This window comes from Cydia splendana, chromosome 13 (assembly GCF_910591565.1).
Source record: "Cydia splendana chromosome 13, ilCydSple1.2, whole genome shotgun sequence".
NCBI lineage: Eukaryota > Metazoa > Arthropoda > Insecta > Lepidoptera > Tortricidae > Cydia > Cydia splendana.
In genome coordinates, this window is record NC_085972.1 from 11,767,900 (window position 1) to 11,784,191 (window position 16,292).

The 16,292-nt window shown below is 38.2% G+C and overlaps 1 protein-coding gene and 1 long non-coding RNA gene across 2 annotated transcripts; both read right to left on the bottom strand.

The window, feature by feature from the left end:
• Window positions 1–32: 32 nt before the first annotated feature.
• Window positions 33–16,144, bottom strand: LOC134796502 (DNA-directed RNA polymerase II subunit RPB1-like). The gene is made up of 10 exons (XM_063768691.1): window positions 16,061–16,144; window positions 13,270–13,539; window positions 6,341–6,647; window positions 5,741–6,032; window positions 4,522–5,156; window positions 1,530–4,304; window positions 1,277–1,447; window positions 1,064–1,171; window positions 746–895; window positions 33–619 (listed from the first exon to the last, which is right to left on the bottom strand). The coding sequence occupies exons 1-10, from the start codon at window positions 16,142–16,144 to the stop codon at window positions 132–134; spliced, it is 5,280 nt and encodes a 1,759-aa protein (XP_063624761.1). The 3' UTR covers window positions 33–131.
• Window positions 8,282–10,923, bottom strand: LOC134796063 (uncharacterized). Its single transcript, XR_010144896.1, has 2 exons — window positions 10,844–10,923; window positions 8,282–10,607 (listed from the first exon to the last, which is right to left on the bottom strand). It is a non-coding gene; the product is annotated as an uncharacterized LOC134796063 (long non-coding RNA).
• Window positions 16,145–16,292: the final 148 nt, after the last annotated feature.

The following is a 16,292-nucleotide window of genomic DNA, read 5'->3' on the forward strand; positions in this document are numbered from 1 at the left end:
TTACTGACATACGTAGTAGTTTGTGCCTACGCATTACATGTGTCTATACCTATCTTGGCTATCTTCTAAACCTTAAACACCTACACCAGCACATTAAATACCTAGTCACCAGAGTTATAGGTCTTTTTTCCTCAAGTATTAGCACGTTCACTGTCCCCTGTGTGTCCATTGGGAGAGTTTTCTGAACTACCTGGCGAATACGTTGGACTGATCGGAGAATGTGCAGGGCTCGTGTCAATAAAAGACATTGTTAACGAAGGAGAATCTATTAATGACGCTGAATAATTAGGCGTCGATGGCGAATAAGATGGAGACGTTGGAGAATATGTAGTTGATGAGGATGTTGAGAAATAAGACGAACTTGTAGGAGAGTAAGATGGGCTGGTTGGAGAATAAGCAGGGTTTGTTGTAGAGTAAGTAGGTCTTGAAGGAGAGTAAGCAGGGCTAGTTGGAGAATACGCAGGGTTTGTTGTAGAGTATGTAGGACTTGAAGGAGAGTAAGTAGGACTTTTTGGGGAGTAACCGGCACTTGTTGGTGAGTAAACAGGGTTGAAGGGAGAGTAATCAGAGTTTGAAGGAGAGTAGGTGGGGCTTGTAGGAGAATATGTAGGTAATTTTGCTGTTATGTTCGGGCAATAAGTGGGAGACGAGGGACTATATGCAGGGCTAGTCGGAGGATAACTGGGTGATGAATTGGTGAGAAAGGCAGATGTGTATGCGGAACTTGTTGGAGAATATGAAGTACTTGATGGGGAATAACTAGGTGAAGTCGGTGAGTAGCTCGGATAAGTGATAGAATAAGCAGGGCTTGTAGGAGAATAGCTCGGCGAGTTTGGTGAATAGCTAGGTGTTGACAGAGAATAGGAAGGTGAAGTGGCTGGGTACTCGGGTGACGCTGGGGAGTAGCCTGGCATAGCCGGAAAGTAATTCGGTGATGACGGGGAATATTGTAGGTAATGGGCTGAATCCAAGGTCCGATGAGATGACGTAGCTGAATCTAGATGGGTAGACGGGGAGTAACAAGTAGATGTCTCAGCGGGAGATGTCAACGCTAAGTATCCACGTGAACCGATTTGGTGTGACCACGCGCTGTAAGCAGGAGATATATTTGAAGCATCTGGCTGGATATTTGGTGAGAAGCACGGGCCTCCGGGTGTCATGTTACTTCCATCTGTGAATACGAATAACATTTAATATTTAATAATAAAAACCTGATCAGAAACAAATGTTTATAAAGACGTTAAAATTTAATACACAATGGCAAAAAATAACTTACAATATTCTGGCGAGTTCTGAGTAGTCCACGGTGTCGTCGGTGTTGCCATATGTGACGTTTTTTCGCCAAAATACATAGACCCGACTCCGAAACCTATACCCGATCCAATAAGACCACCCATGGGTTTAGCACGTTTACATTTCGTGTCGTCTAGTACCAAATCAAAGCAACCTGAAAACGAAAAATAGCTTTAGAGTGAAATTTTGATCTCCCCAGTATCATAACATGTCGCCGCAGTTACACCAGATCTTACCTGTGCCTATTCTTGGCAATTGGCCCATGATTATATTTTCAGAGACGCCTTTCATAGGATCGACTTCAGCATAACCAGCAGCGTCAAACAAGATGTCCCCCGTTTCTTCAAAGGAACATCTCATGAGAGCACCAGTGTCCTGCCTGTTGATGCCATGGCGTGTGACAGCCATAAGATGACCTTTAGCCGTCATAACATCACAAAGCAACGAGAGGTAATTCACATATAGACCATAAAACTCCAAGACTGCTTTTATTTCCTTTTCCAAACATTTACGTACAGCCTCAATACCCAGAACTTGGAATACTTCACAAATATCGTTGCTGTATGTCCTAAATGGATCCACTCCTTGTTGCGAGAGAACTTTAAGTAATGAAGTGCCATCGGTTTCTAGTAACCATTCCGAAAGCGCGTTAAATTCACCTTGTTCATTAATAATAATTCTTTTCTTCGCATCAGTCTGAGGTAAGTGCATGTACACTTTCTCAATAGATTCTATACCTCGAAGGGTCATATCAGATAAGATATCGGACTCAATATATCTTAAAAACATATCATCTTCCATTTTATCTGTATTTTCTTCTTCATTATTCTCGAATGTGCTTACGTCGTTATTGATAACTCTTATACGCAATACAAGCTTTTCAGCGTTATCGTCGTTGAAGATGCAAATCAAATCACCCCCAAATTCAGCGTAAATTTTTTCTGCGATCTGTTCCATGGTTAGTTTCTTGTCGGTCATTCGCTTACGATCCAATTGAATACGTAAAAGCCAAGGCGATATTTTTATTGGATCAAAATCTGGCATCTCGTAGTAAGCAGTTACGAATTCTTGGTCTTCGGGAATAACTGTATTCAGAGGATCAGGATCGTAGAAAATTGCAGTGTTCGCAGTTATTTTACGTAGTGTAGTGTGTTCCAGTCTAGAAAGTACGTCTTTAGCTTTGTCAGCATCTCTTGCTACACCACCAGCTAAGAACACTGTCAGCGAAGGTGCCTTCGGTTTCTTTGAAACATTGATCAGTTCATTAAGCCTTGGCACACCAAGAGTAACGTTTTTAGACGAGACTCCAGCAAAATGAAAAGTATTCAATGTCATCTGTGTAGCAGGCTCTCCAAGAGATAGTGCAGCAAGTGCCCCCACCATCTCTCCGGGGTCAACTTGAGCCCGTTGAAAACGAGTCTCAATTTCTCCAATCAACCAATCAAAAGCCTCACTTGTCAAACGGAGTTCTTCGGCAATGACCTTTGTACAAAGTGATGATCTTACTAAGCATTGAAACAACAAGGTGGCGTTTTCATTCGCTTGTTTCGAAATATTGTCATCTCCAACTACAATAACGCATTTCTTCAAAAGGTCCTTGACTCCTCGAATGACTTTGCTAGGGCTCAGATCGGTCGGCATTTTTTTGTTTATATGGAAGATTTGTTCAACGTTACAAATCATTCTTTTCAAATTGCATGGCAGTACTACTTTGGAATCCCCACTACGGAACATTTGACGCAATATATGTCTGTCCTTATTAAGTTGGTCCCATTCACTTTCAATTTCAGAAATAACATAATCAGAGTCCATAACTTCTTTTCGAATATTGTCGCTGAATACGCTTGATAAATATTCTTCGTTTGAAATATCAAACTTGAACTTGCGCTCGAATGCCTTGTTTGAAAGTTTAATGGTTGGTAAATTCTGCGATTCCACCTTTTCTCCAGCTAAGCCATCTTCGCCATATCTTAGTTGAATTACTTGACCAACAGAGTTACGTACGGTCCCATCATAATGTACCATTATAGATTCCATAGCTTTTATAAGTCGACGCTGTATATAACCTGTATCAGCAGTCTTTACGGCAGTATCAATAAGACCTTCACGGCCGCCCATAGCATGAAAATAGAATTCTGAAGGAGTTAAACCAGCAAGGTACGAATTTTCTACAAATCCTCTTGATTCAGGGCCATAATCATCCTTAATGAAGTGTGGTAAGGTTCTTTTCCGGAAGCCAAATGGAATACGTTTGCCTTCAACATTTTGTTGTCCTACACAGGCAATCACTTGCGAAATATTTAGACTCGAACCTTTTGATCCCGATATGACCATAGCTTTGAGTTTATTGTATTCAGTCAGTGATTTCATTGCTGTTCTACCAGTCTTATCACGTGCGTCATTTAGAATACTGTTAACTTTATTTTCGAAAGATTGTTTCAGCGTATTGCCAGGAGTAGGCTCCAATTCCATATTATGTGCTTTTTGTGTTATCTCTACAACATCATCTTTAGCTCGAACAATAGCTTGTTGAATTTCTCTGTACGTTTTAGGATCAGCAATTGTATCTTCAATACCTATAGAGTGACCTTCAATCAGAAGCCAATTGTCGATGACTGTTTGAATATTGCCGTAGAATTGACCAGCAATTTCATGTCCGAGTTCCAACACGCAAATATGAAGCAGGGAGCCAGCTGAAGCGCCCAGAGACTTTTTGCATAATATTCCCATAAGTAGTTCTCCATTTTCTACCACTACTTTAGTATCACCAAGCGAAATCCATTTGTCGGTACCGTCATCTTCGTCAGAATGCATGGCCATCATATTGAGTTTTCCAGGAATTATCAATGTAAATAATTGTTTACCGGACCAAAGTGGTTGTGGTTTTAAAATGCAAGGTTGTGGTATTTTACCATCCCAAATAGGTAAAAACATAACAAGGTTCATTAACTGTTCTTTTGTTAAGAACACGTCTCTCTTGGTCATTTTTCTGACGGCAGTTAGTGTATCTTTTATTTTTATTTTATTTTATTTTATTGGTTTACCAGTAACTGTTACACTGACGCATACATAAAGTTTATTAAATACTTAATAACTAAGAGCTTAGTGTACAATAAAATTGAGGTAAACACTGCATGCAAATTGAAATGTATTACCAAGCGAAATTTAATTACTAACTAATTACTTAAATACTATGCTGTGAAGCTGACGTTTAAGCTTGTGTATCTTGTACTATTCCCATGACGGGTTTGTTAGATTGTGCAGTAATTATTTGTCTAGGTGTTATGTGGATATTCTCTACTTCGGCTCTTGTCTCCATTGATTGAGGCACATGCAAGTTCATTTCATCCCCATCAAAGTCTGCATTATATGGAGAAGTACAACTCAAATTCATCCGGAATGTTGACCATGGCAATACTTTTACCCTGTGCCCCATCATACTCATTTTGTGCAATGTGGGCTGCCGATTGAAGATAACCAAATCGTCGTCCCTCAGATGGCGTTCCACTTTGTATCCAAATTGTAAATGTAAGTCTGATGGTTTGGGATGGAACCGCAAATCTATCCTCTCTCCATTGTCACGGACTATGTACTTAGCCCCCGGGTATTGTGACGGGCCACGTCGTACTAATTCTTGCAATTTATCAATGTTGAATGGTGTTACTAACTCCGGGAAAGTCAAATTCTGTGCAATAGATTTTGGCACTCCTACTTGGTCAATACGTAAGTTGGGGTCGGGTGTAATGACAGTACGTGCTGAGAAATCCACACGTTTTCCCATCAAATTTCCTCTTATTCTCCCTTCTTTTCCAGACAAGCGTGCCTTGATAGCTTTCAGTGGTTTTCCTGATTTCTGCATAGCTCTGAGAAAAAATACATATTATATTTAGAATTATAAGTTGATTATTTCTCATGGCAACAGAAAAATCCACACATCCCGTTATTCTAAGCGCTGTTATACTTTATTACCTAACGGACATTTAAACATGTTCTCACTTTTTAAGGCCACATTTTACCCGGCAGATTTCACTACACAATAGGAATTCAATATCTTTTAGAGGAACTCCGTAATAGGTGACTTGTGAGACGCTGCCGTCGGGAAGTCCCATTGGTCACGAAGTTGCTGATTGATTACGGACGATGACGTAACTAATGTGTGACAGGTAAAATATACCAAGGAAAACCAGCAACTTGACTTGATGTAGTAAGTGTAGTAATCTTAAATATGTATGTATTTAATTTGTAAAGATAATGCTATTTATTTATCATTAGTTAGATTCATTAGGCATGTGGGTTACAAACAAAATGCGTGTATATGTCATACTGTAGTTACTGTACAGGTAGTTACGTCAGTTGCAGTTTATTCTATTTATCTTGTTGATATTTTTATTTGCTTTTAGGTACTTAACATACTATAATATAATATAATATAAGTTTATAAACTTACTTTGGCATCCAAGGTTTATCATTATCCACTAAAGTCGCTACATGGAATTGCAATATCCTTATATTGTTGGTTATTATATGAGCTGCTGCTCCATTTTGTTGACTTTTCATCAGCTCATTGTTTGATTTTATTATATCTGCCAATTTGTATGTCATATCGTCCTGGTTCTTAGCTGTTCCAAACATTACCACTGCAGGCCGCACTGAGAGCGGCGGGACGGGTAATACAGTGACTATCATCCAATCAGGTCTTGCATATTTAGGATCCATGCCCAAAATGAAGGCCTCCTCATCTAAATAAAAATTTATAATTCTAGATGCTTTATATCAGCAAGAAAATACAGTCGGCAGAGTCATATAGTTAAGCGCCCTCCTGCTTACCTACTGTCTTGTATTGTATGCAGTATTATGTAAGATAAGAATTAACCTTGCGGACTGTATCTTAAGACACTTACATATAGGTATACTAGGTACATTTATTGATATTCTATCAAAGCAAACATTAGAATAATAATTTTGAGAATAAAATTATATTTCTGGCGTTCTCAAAATTCCTTTGCACCCGTCAACAACTATCGAATAGAGGAAATGAAAATCACACCTGTAATATGTTTAAGAATTTCCAATGCTCTTTCAGCAGTTATCGTTATCTTTTTTTCCTGTGTGTCTTCATTGACATGTTTCCATTCCGCTAAGATGTCCAAGCCAACCCGTTTTATAGCGGGCTGGTAGTGGCCACAACCTCCATGTCCAGGCACATTCTTAGTTTCCTCTTCCACCTTCTCAATATCAATTATTTCACCACCCTCACAAATATTTTTTCCCTTGCACAAGTCATACACCAAAGTCAATCTCTTGCGAGATTGCTCTTTTGTTTTCATTACAGCTTCTTTAATTTTCGGGTTTGACTAAAATTCATAAGCAGAACTTAAGTACTTACCTACTTATTATGATTATTTATTTTTATTGCGAGGAGATGCGTGCGATGAGCCAGGAGATACACGCTCTTCGTACTTCCCTGGAAAGTCTAACAGCAAGGATTGACAGCTGCGACAGGCGGATCGACAGCTGCGAGGGCCGCGTCGACGCGCTTAGTGCCCGTGTCGAGTCTTTGGAGACCAGACCCCAATTTAATGACGCCGCCCCTGACGCCGCTCTCGTCGAAACTGTGTCGCAACTCAGGCTGGAGCTTAATGACCGCGACCAGGAGTTGTTATTAAATGATCTTGAGATAACTAGTGTGCCAGAGAGTAGCGGCGAAAGCGCGGTGCATTTAGTAACAACCCTGAGCAAGAAATTGGGGGTCGAACTCACCGAGCACGACATCGTCGACGCTGCGCGTGTGGGGCGCGCGCCTCAGCTGCAGGAAGGTATCCAGGGACCCGCAGGGCGGCCGCGACCGCTCGTGGTGCGCCTGGCGCGCCGCGCCGTCAGGGACCGTCTGCTGCAGGCTGCGCGGGTGCGCCGTGGTGCCACCACGGAAGGCACCGGCATCCCCGGGCGAACGTGTAACTTCTACGTCAACGAACGGTTGACTCCTCACAATCGACGTCTTTTCTATAAGGCACGGGAGCTGAAGCAGCAGCGTTCTTGGCGGTACGTCTGGACCCGAGACGGAAAAATCTTCGCACGGCAGCAGGCGGGCACGAGTTCGCCTCGACACCGCATACGCACCGAGCTGGATCTGGATCGGGTTTTTGGCTCACGATAGGTTTGCTCATGTTATTTAGCTTGACCTGTAGTTTGCTAGTTCTCTTGTCAACCACCATTGTTTGTCTGCCACTGTTCCTGTTGCCGCCACACACTTATCACACCATTGAAAAACGCACACTACACGAAAACAATACATACACGCATTGCACTCATTATTTTAATCAAAACACAATGTTCACACTCCACACATTACATTTTGTAGCACATTCTATTGTATTTACACGACTCCCTACATATTTTATACAACTACACGCCGAAAAACACTTTTGCATAACTAATAACCTCAAACTAAATTCGTTCCCGATCACCGCGCTTGTTTACAATGCAAAACCGGTCCTGTCTTGCTGTCCGCTTATTTATTATGCCACTTATCTTATTGCAAGATAGCTCGAAATCAATTACAAATCGGTTTGTTCAACGCGGGCTCATTGGGCACAAATCACGATAATTTTATAGCGACTTGCACTCGATTGGACATGGATGTGTTAGCTATTAATGAAACCTGGCTGAGAGGGGGGGATGAGTGTCGGGCCCCTGTGCTCCCGGGGTGCAGGTTGCGTCACACCCCGCGACCACATGGTCCACGGTCACGTGGCGGGGGGGTTGGGTTCTACATAAAGCGTAATGTCACTGCTCGTAACTTACCACATCCCGTAGATCCAAAACATAGGACGATTGAACAAATGTGGATACACATGACTGTGCAAGGTAAAAAAATTGTAGTAGGTACAGCGTATCGCCCACCTTGGCAGGACGTTGACCTATTTTTAGACGCCATATCTGACACGATTAGCTCAATGAATAATTATGACCATTTAATACTGCTAGGTGACTTTAATATTAATTTATTTACTGCAAACGACATTAAAACAACAAAGCTTAACAATTTTTTATCTACCTTTAATTTAGCACAAATAGTAACAGAGCCAACACATTTCACAAATACCAGCCAAACACTGATTGACGTGGTTTGCACCGATTTAAATGCCAAAAAAATAAATATTGAGCACGTAGGGTCACTTTTTGGGCACTGTATTGTTATGTGCGAGTTCACTATAAGGCGGAACAAACCTAAGCCCTACACTATACTGTACAGGCCCCTTAATAATATTAATCTCGCACTCTTTGATACTGATTTGCGTGGTGTGGGGTGGGATCTGATGTCTGCGATGCCCAACGTAAATGATAAGGTCGAAGCATTAGGCAGGCACATGGTTTATTTATTCGATATGCACGCACCCATCAAAACATCCATAATAAAAGGCCCCTCATATCCTTGGATCACTGACACAGTGAAACTAATGATGCGTATACGTGACAAGGCTGCCGCAGATTATCATAAGACAGGTTCAGAGAGCAAAAAACTGTATTATAAGGACCTAAAGTCAACTGTAAATAAGGCTATATACAATGAAAAATCGGCATACTTTAACCACAATATAAATAATAAAATTAAGGAGCCTAAATCACTTTGGAAAAATCTTAAATCTACTATTCTGCCTAAAAATAATATAGAATTGCCACCCACTTTCAGTGACCCCGATATTATAAATAGTCATTTTTTGGACTTACCAATTGCATCACAAGTTAGTATTTCGCAGTTAACTTACTTTGAATTCAACAGGTATAACAAGTCTATATTTCACATTAGACCAGTTAGCTCCGACAATTTGCTAAAAATTGTGTCTAAACTCAAATCGAATGCAGAGGGACATGACCTAATTAATTTAAATATGCTACTCATGACATTTCCATATACTGTAGACTTATTGACTGATGTGATAAATACCTCTATTTTAACATCCACTTTTCCTGACACCTGGAAAGTGGCTATTGTGCGCCCACTGCCAAAAACCACTAATCCATCCGAACTAAAGGAGCTGAGGCCTATTAGCATACTACCCTGTATGTCTAAGATACTGGAAAAGATTGTATGCACACAATTAAGCGATTACATTGAGAGCAATGGGATCTTACCAGATGTACAATCAGGTTTCAGGAAAGGGCGCAGTACTGTGACGGCCCTGCTTGATGTCACAGACAACATTCTTTGCTCACAAGATAAGGGTATGTGTACACTGCTTGTGCTACTTGATTTTTCCAGGGCATTTGACTGTATTAATATAGACCTGTTACTATCAAAGCTAAGTTACTATGGATTTGATAATAGTGCTCTGCATTGGTTTCATAGTTATCTCACATTGCGGCACCAGTATGTAAAGCTGTCCTCAAGTGATGGACCGGCCAAAATCTCAGGAAAAATGCCCCTTTCCAGAGGTGTTCCGCAGGGGTCGATACTCGGCCCAATCCTGTTCATCTTATATACAGCGGACATCACAACTCACATTACACACTGCAAGTATCATATCTATGCAGATGACATTCAGATATATATAACTTGTAAACCCTCTGAAATTGACACTGCAATTCAAAAACTTAATGTGGACCTTGCAAGTATAGCGTCTTGGGCTTCAGATAACAGTTTGATGCTCAATCCTTCTAAAACAAAATATCTAATATTTGGCACCAAAAATCAGCTGAACAGAATCAGACCTTATGGAGATCTAATCCTATCAGGTGAACCCATTGAACGAGTATATGAGGCTCGAAATTTAGGCTTAATTATGGACAGTGAACTTAGGTTTGAGAAACATGTTGCTGAATCTGTTAGAAACTGTTTTTACAGGCTCAAAGTACTATATAACATACGACCCTTTATCAACGAAACCTTGCGCACTCAGTTAGTTGAAGCTCTTGTTCTTTCCAAATTAAATTATATGGATTTAGTGTATGGTCCACGTCTCCTATCAAAAACAAAGCGACTTATACAGAGGGTGCAAAATGCTTGCGCCCGGTTCTGCTTCAATATCCCACCACGAGGCCATGTGACTCCATTTTTGAATAAACACAGTGTTCTTAAAATGCTGCACCGTCGCAAGCTTCATCTAGCGGGTCTTCTATTCGGCATTGTAAAATACAAATCTCCATCATATCTTTTTGAGAAGTTGTCATGGATGTCCACTCGTAGATCACTTGGCGCACGTTATTGCAGCGTGCAGTTGGTAACACCTCGACATGCTACAGCTGCTTTCCGTGGCAGTTTCAAGTACATGGCCACCCGTTGCTGGAATAACATTCCACCCCCTCTCAGGAACCTAGAAAGTATTATAAGTTTTAAAGCCAAACTCAAAATATTCACACTACAACACCAGCTGCAACAGGAAACTTTAAGGCATGACACTAGTTGCTTTTAATGTAATTATTGACGAATATAACTACTCGACAATAATTATATTAAGGTAATTATAATTATAATTATAAATAGAATATTTTTAGATTAAATTGTAATATGTATGTTCTAAATAGCAAGCAATTGTATAAAAGTAAATACCTGTTTTTATGTCCTTTCCTCACTGTAAGTAACCCAATGCGTCTGTATGTATAGTTTTGCTGTCATATCCTTTCTTTTTCACTGTATGTTAACACAATTGCGCGTGTGTTTTATCTATCTTTTATGTAAGGTAAGATATTTTTTGATCACTCCTTCACTTCTCACTTTGGTAAAGTAAACAGAGTAAACAGTGTGTTTGGTAACTTTTTAAACGTTAATCACGTATGTAGTCTTATTTATTTATGTTGTTTGTTTGTATCTTAATATTTGTAATGTTTTCACAGTTATTCCATGTGTTTTATGCTTGAAATGTTCTAGTATTCTCAATTGTTATTGTTAGCACCCTGTCTGTAACTCTGTACGGCATTGCCTTTTAGGTTATCTGTCATTTGTCACACCCGTAGGCCCACTGAAATATGAAACCTATGGAAGTGAAACGTCAACGAATAATGCGTGCCACTGTGACGTCATCTTAGAACTAAACATGGCGGTTTTAGTGCTGCCCAGAAGATTTTTACTGTTACTAGGTTTTATCGATACATCGATAACTTTTTAACGTTCTCGGCTCATTTTATTTAAAATACTAAGTATGTATTATTTGTGGAGTTTATGTTTTAATAGAAAGTAAGTAAATAAATAAAAATTCTTTATTAGTATATTGTTATGTGAAAAGATACTTTGATTGAGTAAGATGTGTGGAGTCTAGGACAATTTCGTGCTTCAAATTTGACAGGTAAACGAGATGACGCTGTACTACTCAATACATATTGCGATTTTTGCGGTAACTCTGATTTTCAAAAGTTGACGTTTGACAACTTAGTGACCGCAAAACACATGGCGCAGTACAGCGCCATCTGTTTTGGATGTCAGAATAAGTGTACGTGTTTTTCTTGGACTTTACCTCTCCATTACAATCAATTTTGTTGTGTTGCTAACCCTAAAGTCTGTAACACACTACCGCACTGCACCTCGACCTTGGTGCGCCGTAACTATAAGTGAGAGCGATACAAAATTCAAGCTTATTAAGCGACGGGTGAAAAAAAAACAAAACACCTTCAGAACATTTTTTTTATTACAAAAATAAGGAATGACTTCCGCTCTTCAACTTCTTCAACATTTATTCAGCAAATAGGCCACAAGGGCATTTTTATACGTCAACATTGAATTTACATACAAGCAAAAATAATAACAATACATTAACCATTTTATAAATTACAACTATATGTAAGTATATGGTCTCTTAATGTCGAATTATATAAAAAATATATAATAATGATATAAAAAAGCCCGCAGGGCAGCTTGTGGAGTAACGACCCCACGGCCCCGAGTTACCCTAGTGCTCCCGAGAGTCGGTCAGGATCTCCATCTCCAGACACTTTCTTTTTATGTTCATTTCTTGGTAACCTATAAAAAATGATTTAATTATTAAATTAAGACAATTTAGTTGGTTTGAAGCGGGGTAGCATGATAAAATAAGAAAATATAAATAGGCAATCATAATATATCGATATTAAAGTCGATAAATAAAGTACAACCCTAGCTGAAATGTTTACATTATTTAAGCGTAAAAATATAGTTAAATAAATCCAATCACTTCATGATCTATAACTGCACAGAAGAACCTTGCTATTTATAATGTGAAACATCCTTACATTTCCCAGGAACATTAACAATAACCAATATTTTTCATGTAAATGATAGCGTACCTGTGTAAGGTTAAAGATGGCTGATTTGGTGGTTTTCTTATGCCGCACCCTAATACACTACACACTGGCATATTCGCGACGTAATTATTCACATTTGGCTTCAATTATTTTCAATCACAAGCAAAATATTGAAAGATAATTAATAATTTTAATTTTCACCACGACTTTTTGACAGGACAAGTACCGGCTGACCTGACAGACAATGACATTTGGGTAACTAAACATGGCGGATTTTCGGCCGCATTAGGTATTTACGTATTTTCATGGAACACTTTATGTACGTACTGAAATACTGTCATCTTTTTTTGCTATGGGTTACAGTGCTGAGTAAAAACGAGACAGATATATATTTATGTTTGTGCCATCAAAATGGGTGCTATTTCTATAAGCAATTGTACGTATAGAACAATATGTCTTGTCCCTATTATATAGGTCCATGCGTAGGCCAGATGGCGCTGGCAGCCGCAAGTGGTTGCGTTCAGTTCTACGAGGCCGTGCCGTACAGCTGCGTTCGTGGCCCACCAAAATGGACTCGCCGGAAGACCAGCGCCGACTCTCGGGTCAGCATTATGCTGAGGCGAGCCCATTTCGTGGTAAACAATTTGTAATTATGTTTGTATTAAGCATTTAATTTTACTTTTGTATGTACACTAAGTTTATCACGAAAAATAAATGATTTATGATTTATTTATGATTTATTTTTAAAAGTATTCTTCTTACCGGATTCACTAGGAGCTTAGAGCAATAGAAACAAACACATCGTAATATTTTAATAGTTTTCGTTATGAAACCAATGTGATAAACTGGTTTGACTAGATCAATGTGCCCAAAGTGCCCAGGACATTCTGCCATGTTTCCGGCACATGTTTGGCACCTAGAATGTCTGTCAATCACGCCCTGCCTTGGGTCCATTAGTCCACCTAGCTTGGGCTTGCCACCCTCCGTGGTTACACAGAAGCGTATACCACCTTCTGTGACTGACATACGTCGCTGAAAAAATAACAAATCATAAAAACATTCGGTTATTGATTTCAACGCAAATATTAATTTGTATAATCTACTCGTAATCTATCTATCTAATAATAATTATAAAGGATGTTGATTCGACGATCATTGTCCCGATAGAAAAGAAGTGTACGAATAATATCTGATGCCCCTCTGGTAGAGTGTTATTACCATCCCGCTAGCGTGGGTGTTTAAGCAATCGACCCAACCAGCGTAACATGACCAAGCGATGTACTACCCGAGCGTAATTGGAATGCGAGCCTATGCTGGTTAGTCCGAGCAATCAGCCCATCCGAAGCGCGCCCTAAGCGGTTTTGATAACAACCATGCCCTTTAGTTATTTAGCCTGAGTACAAATTATGAATACCTACATATTCCAGGTTTGCGTCGTGTTATAATAGAACGAAATGAAGTAGCGGTAAATAATAAAACAAAATCAGTTCTGTCGGTTTTTGACTGATTTGTTTGTTCGTTTGTATAAATATGTAATTCAATTTACAGTTAATAAGATAAATTTAGTCCGGATAATAAGTTAATTTCTACTTAACTAGAATGAGACTCTTCTATTTTAGTTTTTACACTTATACCGGTAAAACTGTTTTAATATTTTTGATCACTTTTAAAGCAGTTTACTGAATCACTAACTGAGACATAATTATTTATTACAGCACGCTACATTTATACTATACTATTTATACTGTTTTTATTAGTATTAAATTCTAACAATTTTTTGGTGGTAACTACTGGGAATAAAAATTCCCACCTTTTACCACGTAAGAACTTGGTGGTAACTAGTGGGAATAACCCACTTTTTGATTGTGTACCTATTTACCTACTATACTATTACAATTACAAGCTACTAGAAGTCGGACCAAGAATAGTCTGCAGCGGATTTGATAGCCCACGCAGTGCAAGTGTTATTTACACGTCATAATTTCATAGAAGTTTGACGTTTAAAATGACACTTGCACTACGTGGGCTATCAAAATCGCTGCAGACTTTTCTCGGTTTGACTTCTACTCGTAACTATTAGTGATGTGCGGCTGGAAATTTTCTTATCCCGGAAATATTTCCAAATCAAAGGAACATTACAGGGAAAAATTTTAACTATTAACTTTTAATATTATGGGACCACTGCCGAAATTACGATAAAAATTTGGCTGTTTCATAAATATTAAACGTGATTTTTTATAAACTGTTCATATGAATAGTTGAAGTGTCCACGTAGGCGGACGAACAATTTACCATATTTTATAATATTATTATAATTACAACCGCGTATCTTAGAAAATATTTGCATGATATTTGCACTCTACTAGTAAGGAAAATAATGAGCATAAAGTGCCTAATGATTCAAATGAGGTGAAGTGACGTACCTATTTGGGAAAACCATAAAAAAATAAGACAAATTAAACCAATATATTTATTTATTACAGTTTACGTACAACATAATATGACAGCTTAATAAATAATAATACACTAATATGTATATAAATAATAATAATAATTCAAAAGAAGTTTAAAAAATGCCTGAATATGTAACTATACATTTTATATAAGTTTCGCTAAAAACCAGTAAAGTCTATTTTTAAACGGTTTTATTTTTTAGCTTGACCCCGTATTATTATTCGGCAGACTAAAATGACATTTCATAATCATATTTTCATAATATGAAATGTCATTTTAGTCTACCGAATAAAAAAATAGACTAGTAAATATGACCTCATGGTTATCTATGTGAAAATAAAATCCATTTTTTTATCTTTTCAGTTTACTTCCGCAAAATTAATAACAAATAAATAAATCTTTGAGATTTAGGTACCTATTTTATTTGGACAGGAAACTGCTGCATGACCCGATTTGGTTACAAATATTTAATCATATGATTCATATGCCATTAAAAGGAATATTTGGAATAGATATCAGCACATCAGTCTGTAATGTATGTCCTGTTAGACAACGCCAACAATGGCCCCTCCTTTGATACCACTCAACTTATCGTACCTAAGAATCGGATAAAACGATAACGCGGCCTGTAATGTTAAAGACATTTTAAAGAATACAAAATACAAATTGTCTCTATTTTATTCTTTTGTCGTTCAATATTTTTGTTACAGAAATTGTATAGTTTCGTTGTTTAATTATATTTATAATTCTTTCATTTTAAGACAAAAAAGTGCCAAAGTTTATAAAAAAATACATTTCTCAATATTGCCTTAAATTGCGCAATACTTCATGCCCCAGCCAGAGCAAATATAATGAACACCTATTCTATTATGCAGAAAACGCTACATAATAATAGGTTCTGAACAATGTATAAAAATCATTATTAAACAACTGTATCATATGTATTTAAATTTATAGAAAGTAGCCCAAAACTTTTCCCGCTATAAGGAAAATGCAGTTAAAATATAAAACAATGACATCTTGTATTATTTTTCACTTACAATACATGCGTGAACTAAAAAAAATCTTCTCCATTTGAATTCTTAAAAACACAACTTACTATTTCATCCGGTGAAATAATACCGAATTGTACTTTCCGTACTTGGCGCACAGGCGCTACGGAGTCATTATTTGTAGTAACCATTTTGCTCTGAGGCAGGCCACACTCGGCTCAGGGGTATTTATACCCTAAGAAATGTTGCTATGTTAGATGTTCAGTTTACCTTAATTCCTTGTTAAAAAAGTGTTGACTGAGTAATAAAAAAAAGTATCGATATATTCAAATGTATAGT

Excerpts from the sequence above, each read along its gene's own strand:
- LOC134796502 (XM_063768691.1), bottom strand. The coding sequence starts at position 16,144 with ATGGTTACTACAAATAATGACTCCGTAGCGCCTGTGCGCCAAGTACGG. Across the intron at positions 13,540-16,060 it reads TTATTTCACCGGATGAAATA|CGACGTATGTCAGTCACAGA; the intron begins GTAAGTTGTGTT and ends TTATTTTTTCAG. Across the intron at positions 4,305-4,521 it reads ACCCGTCATGGGAATAGTAC|AAGATACACTAACTGCCGTC; the intron begins AAGATACACAAG and ends AAATAAAAATAA.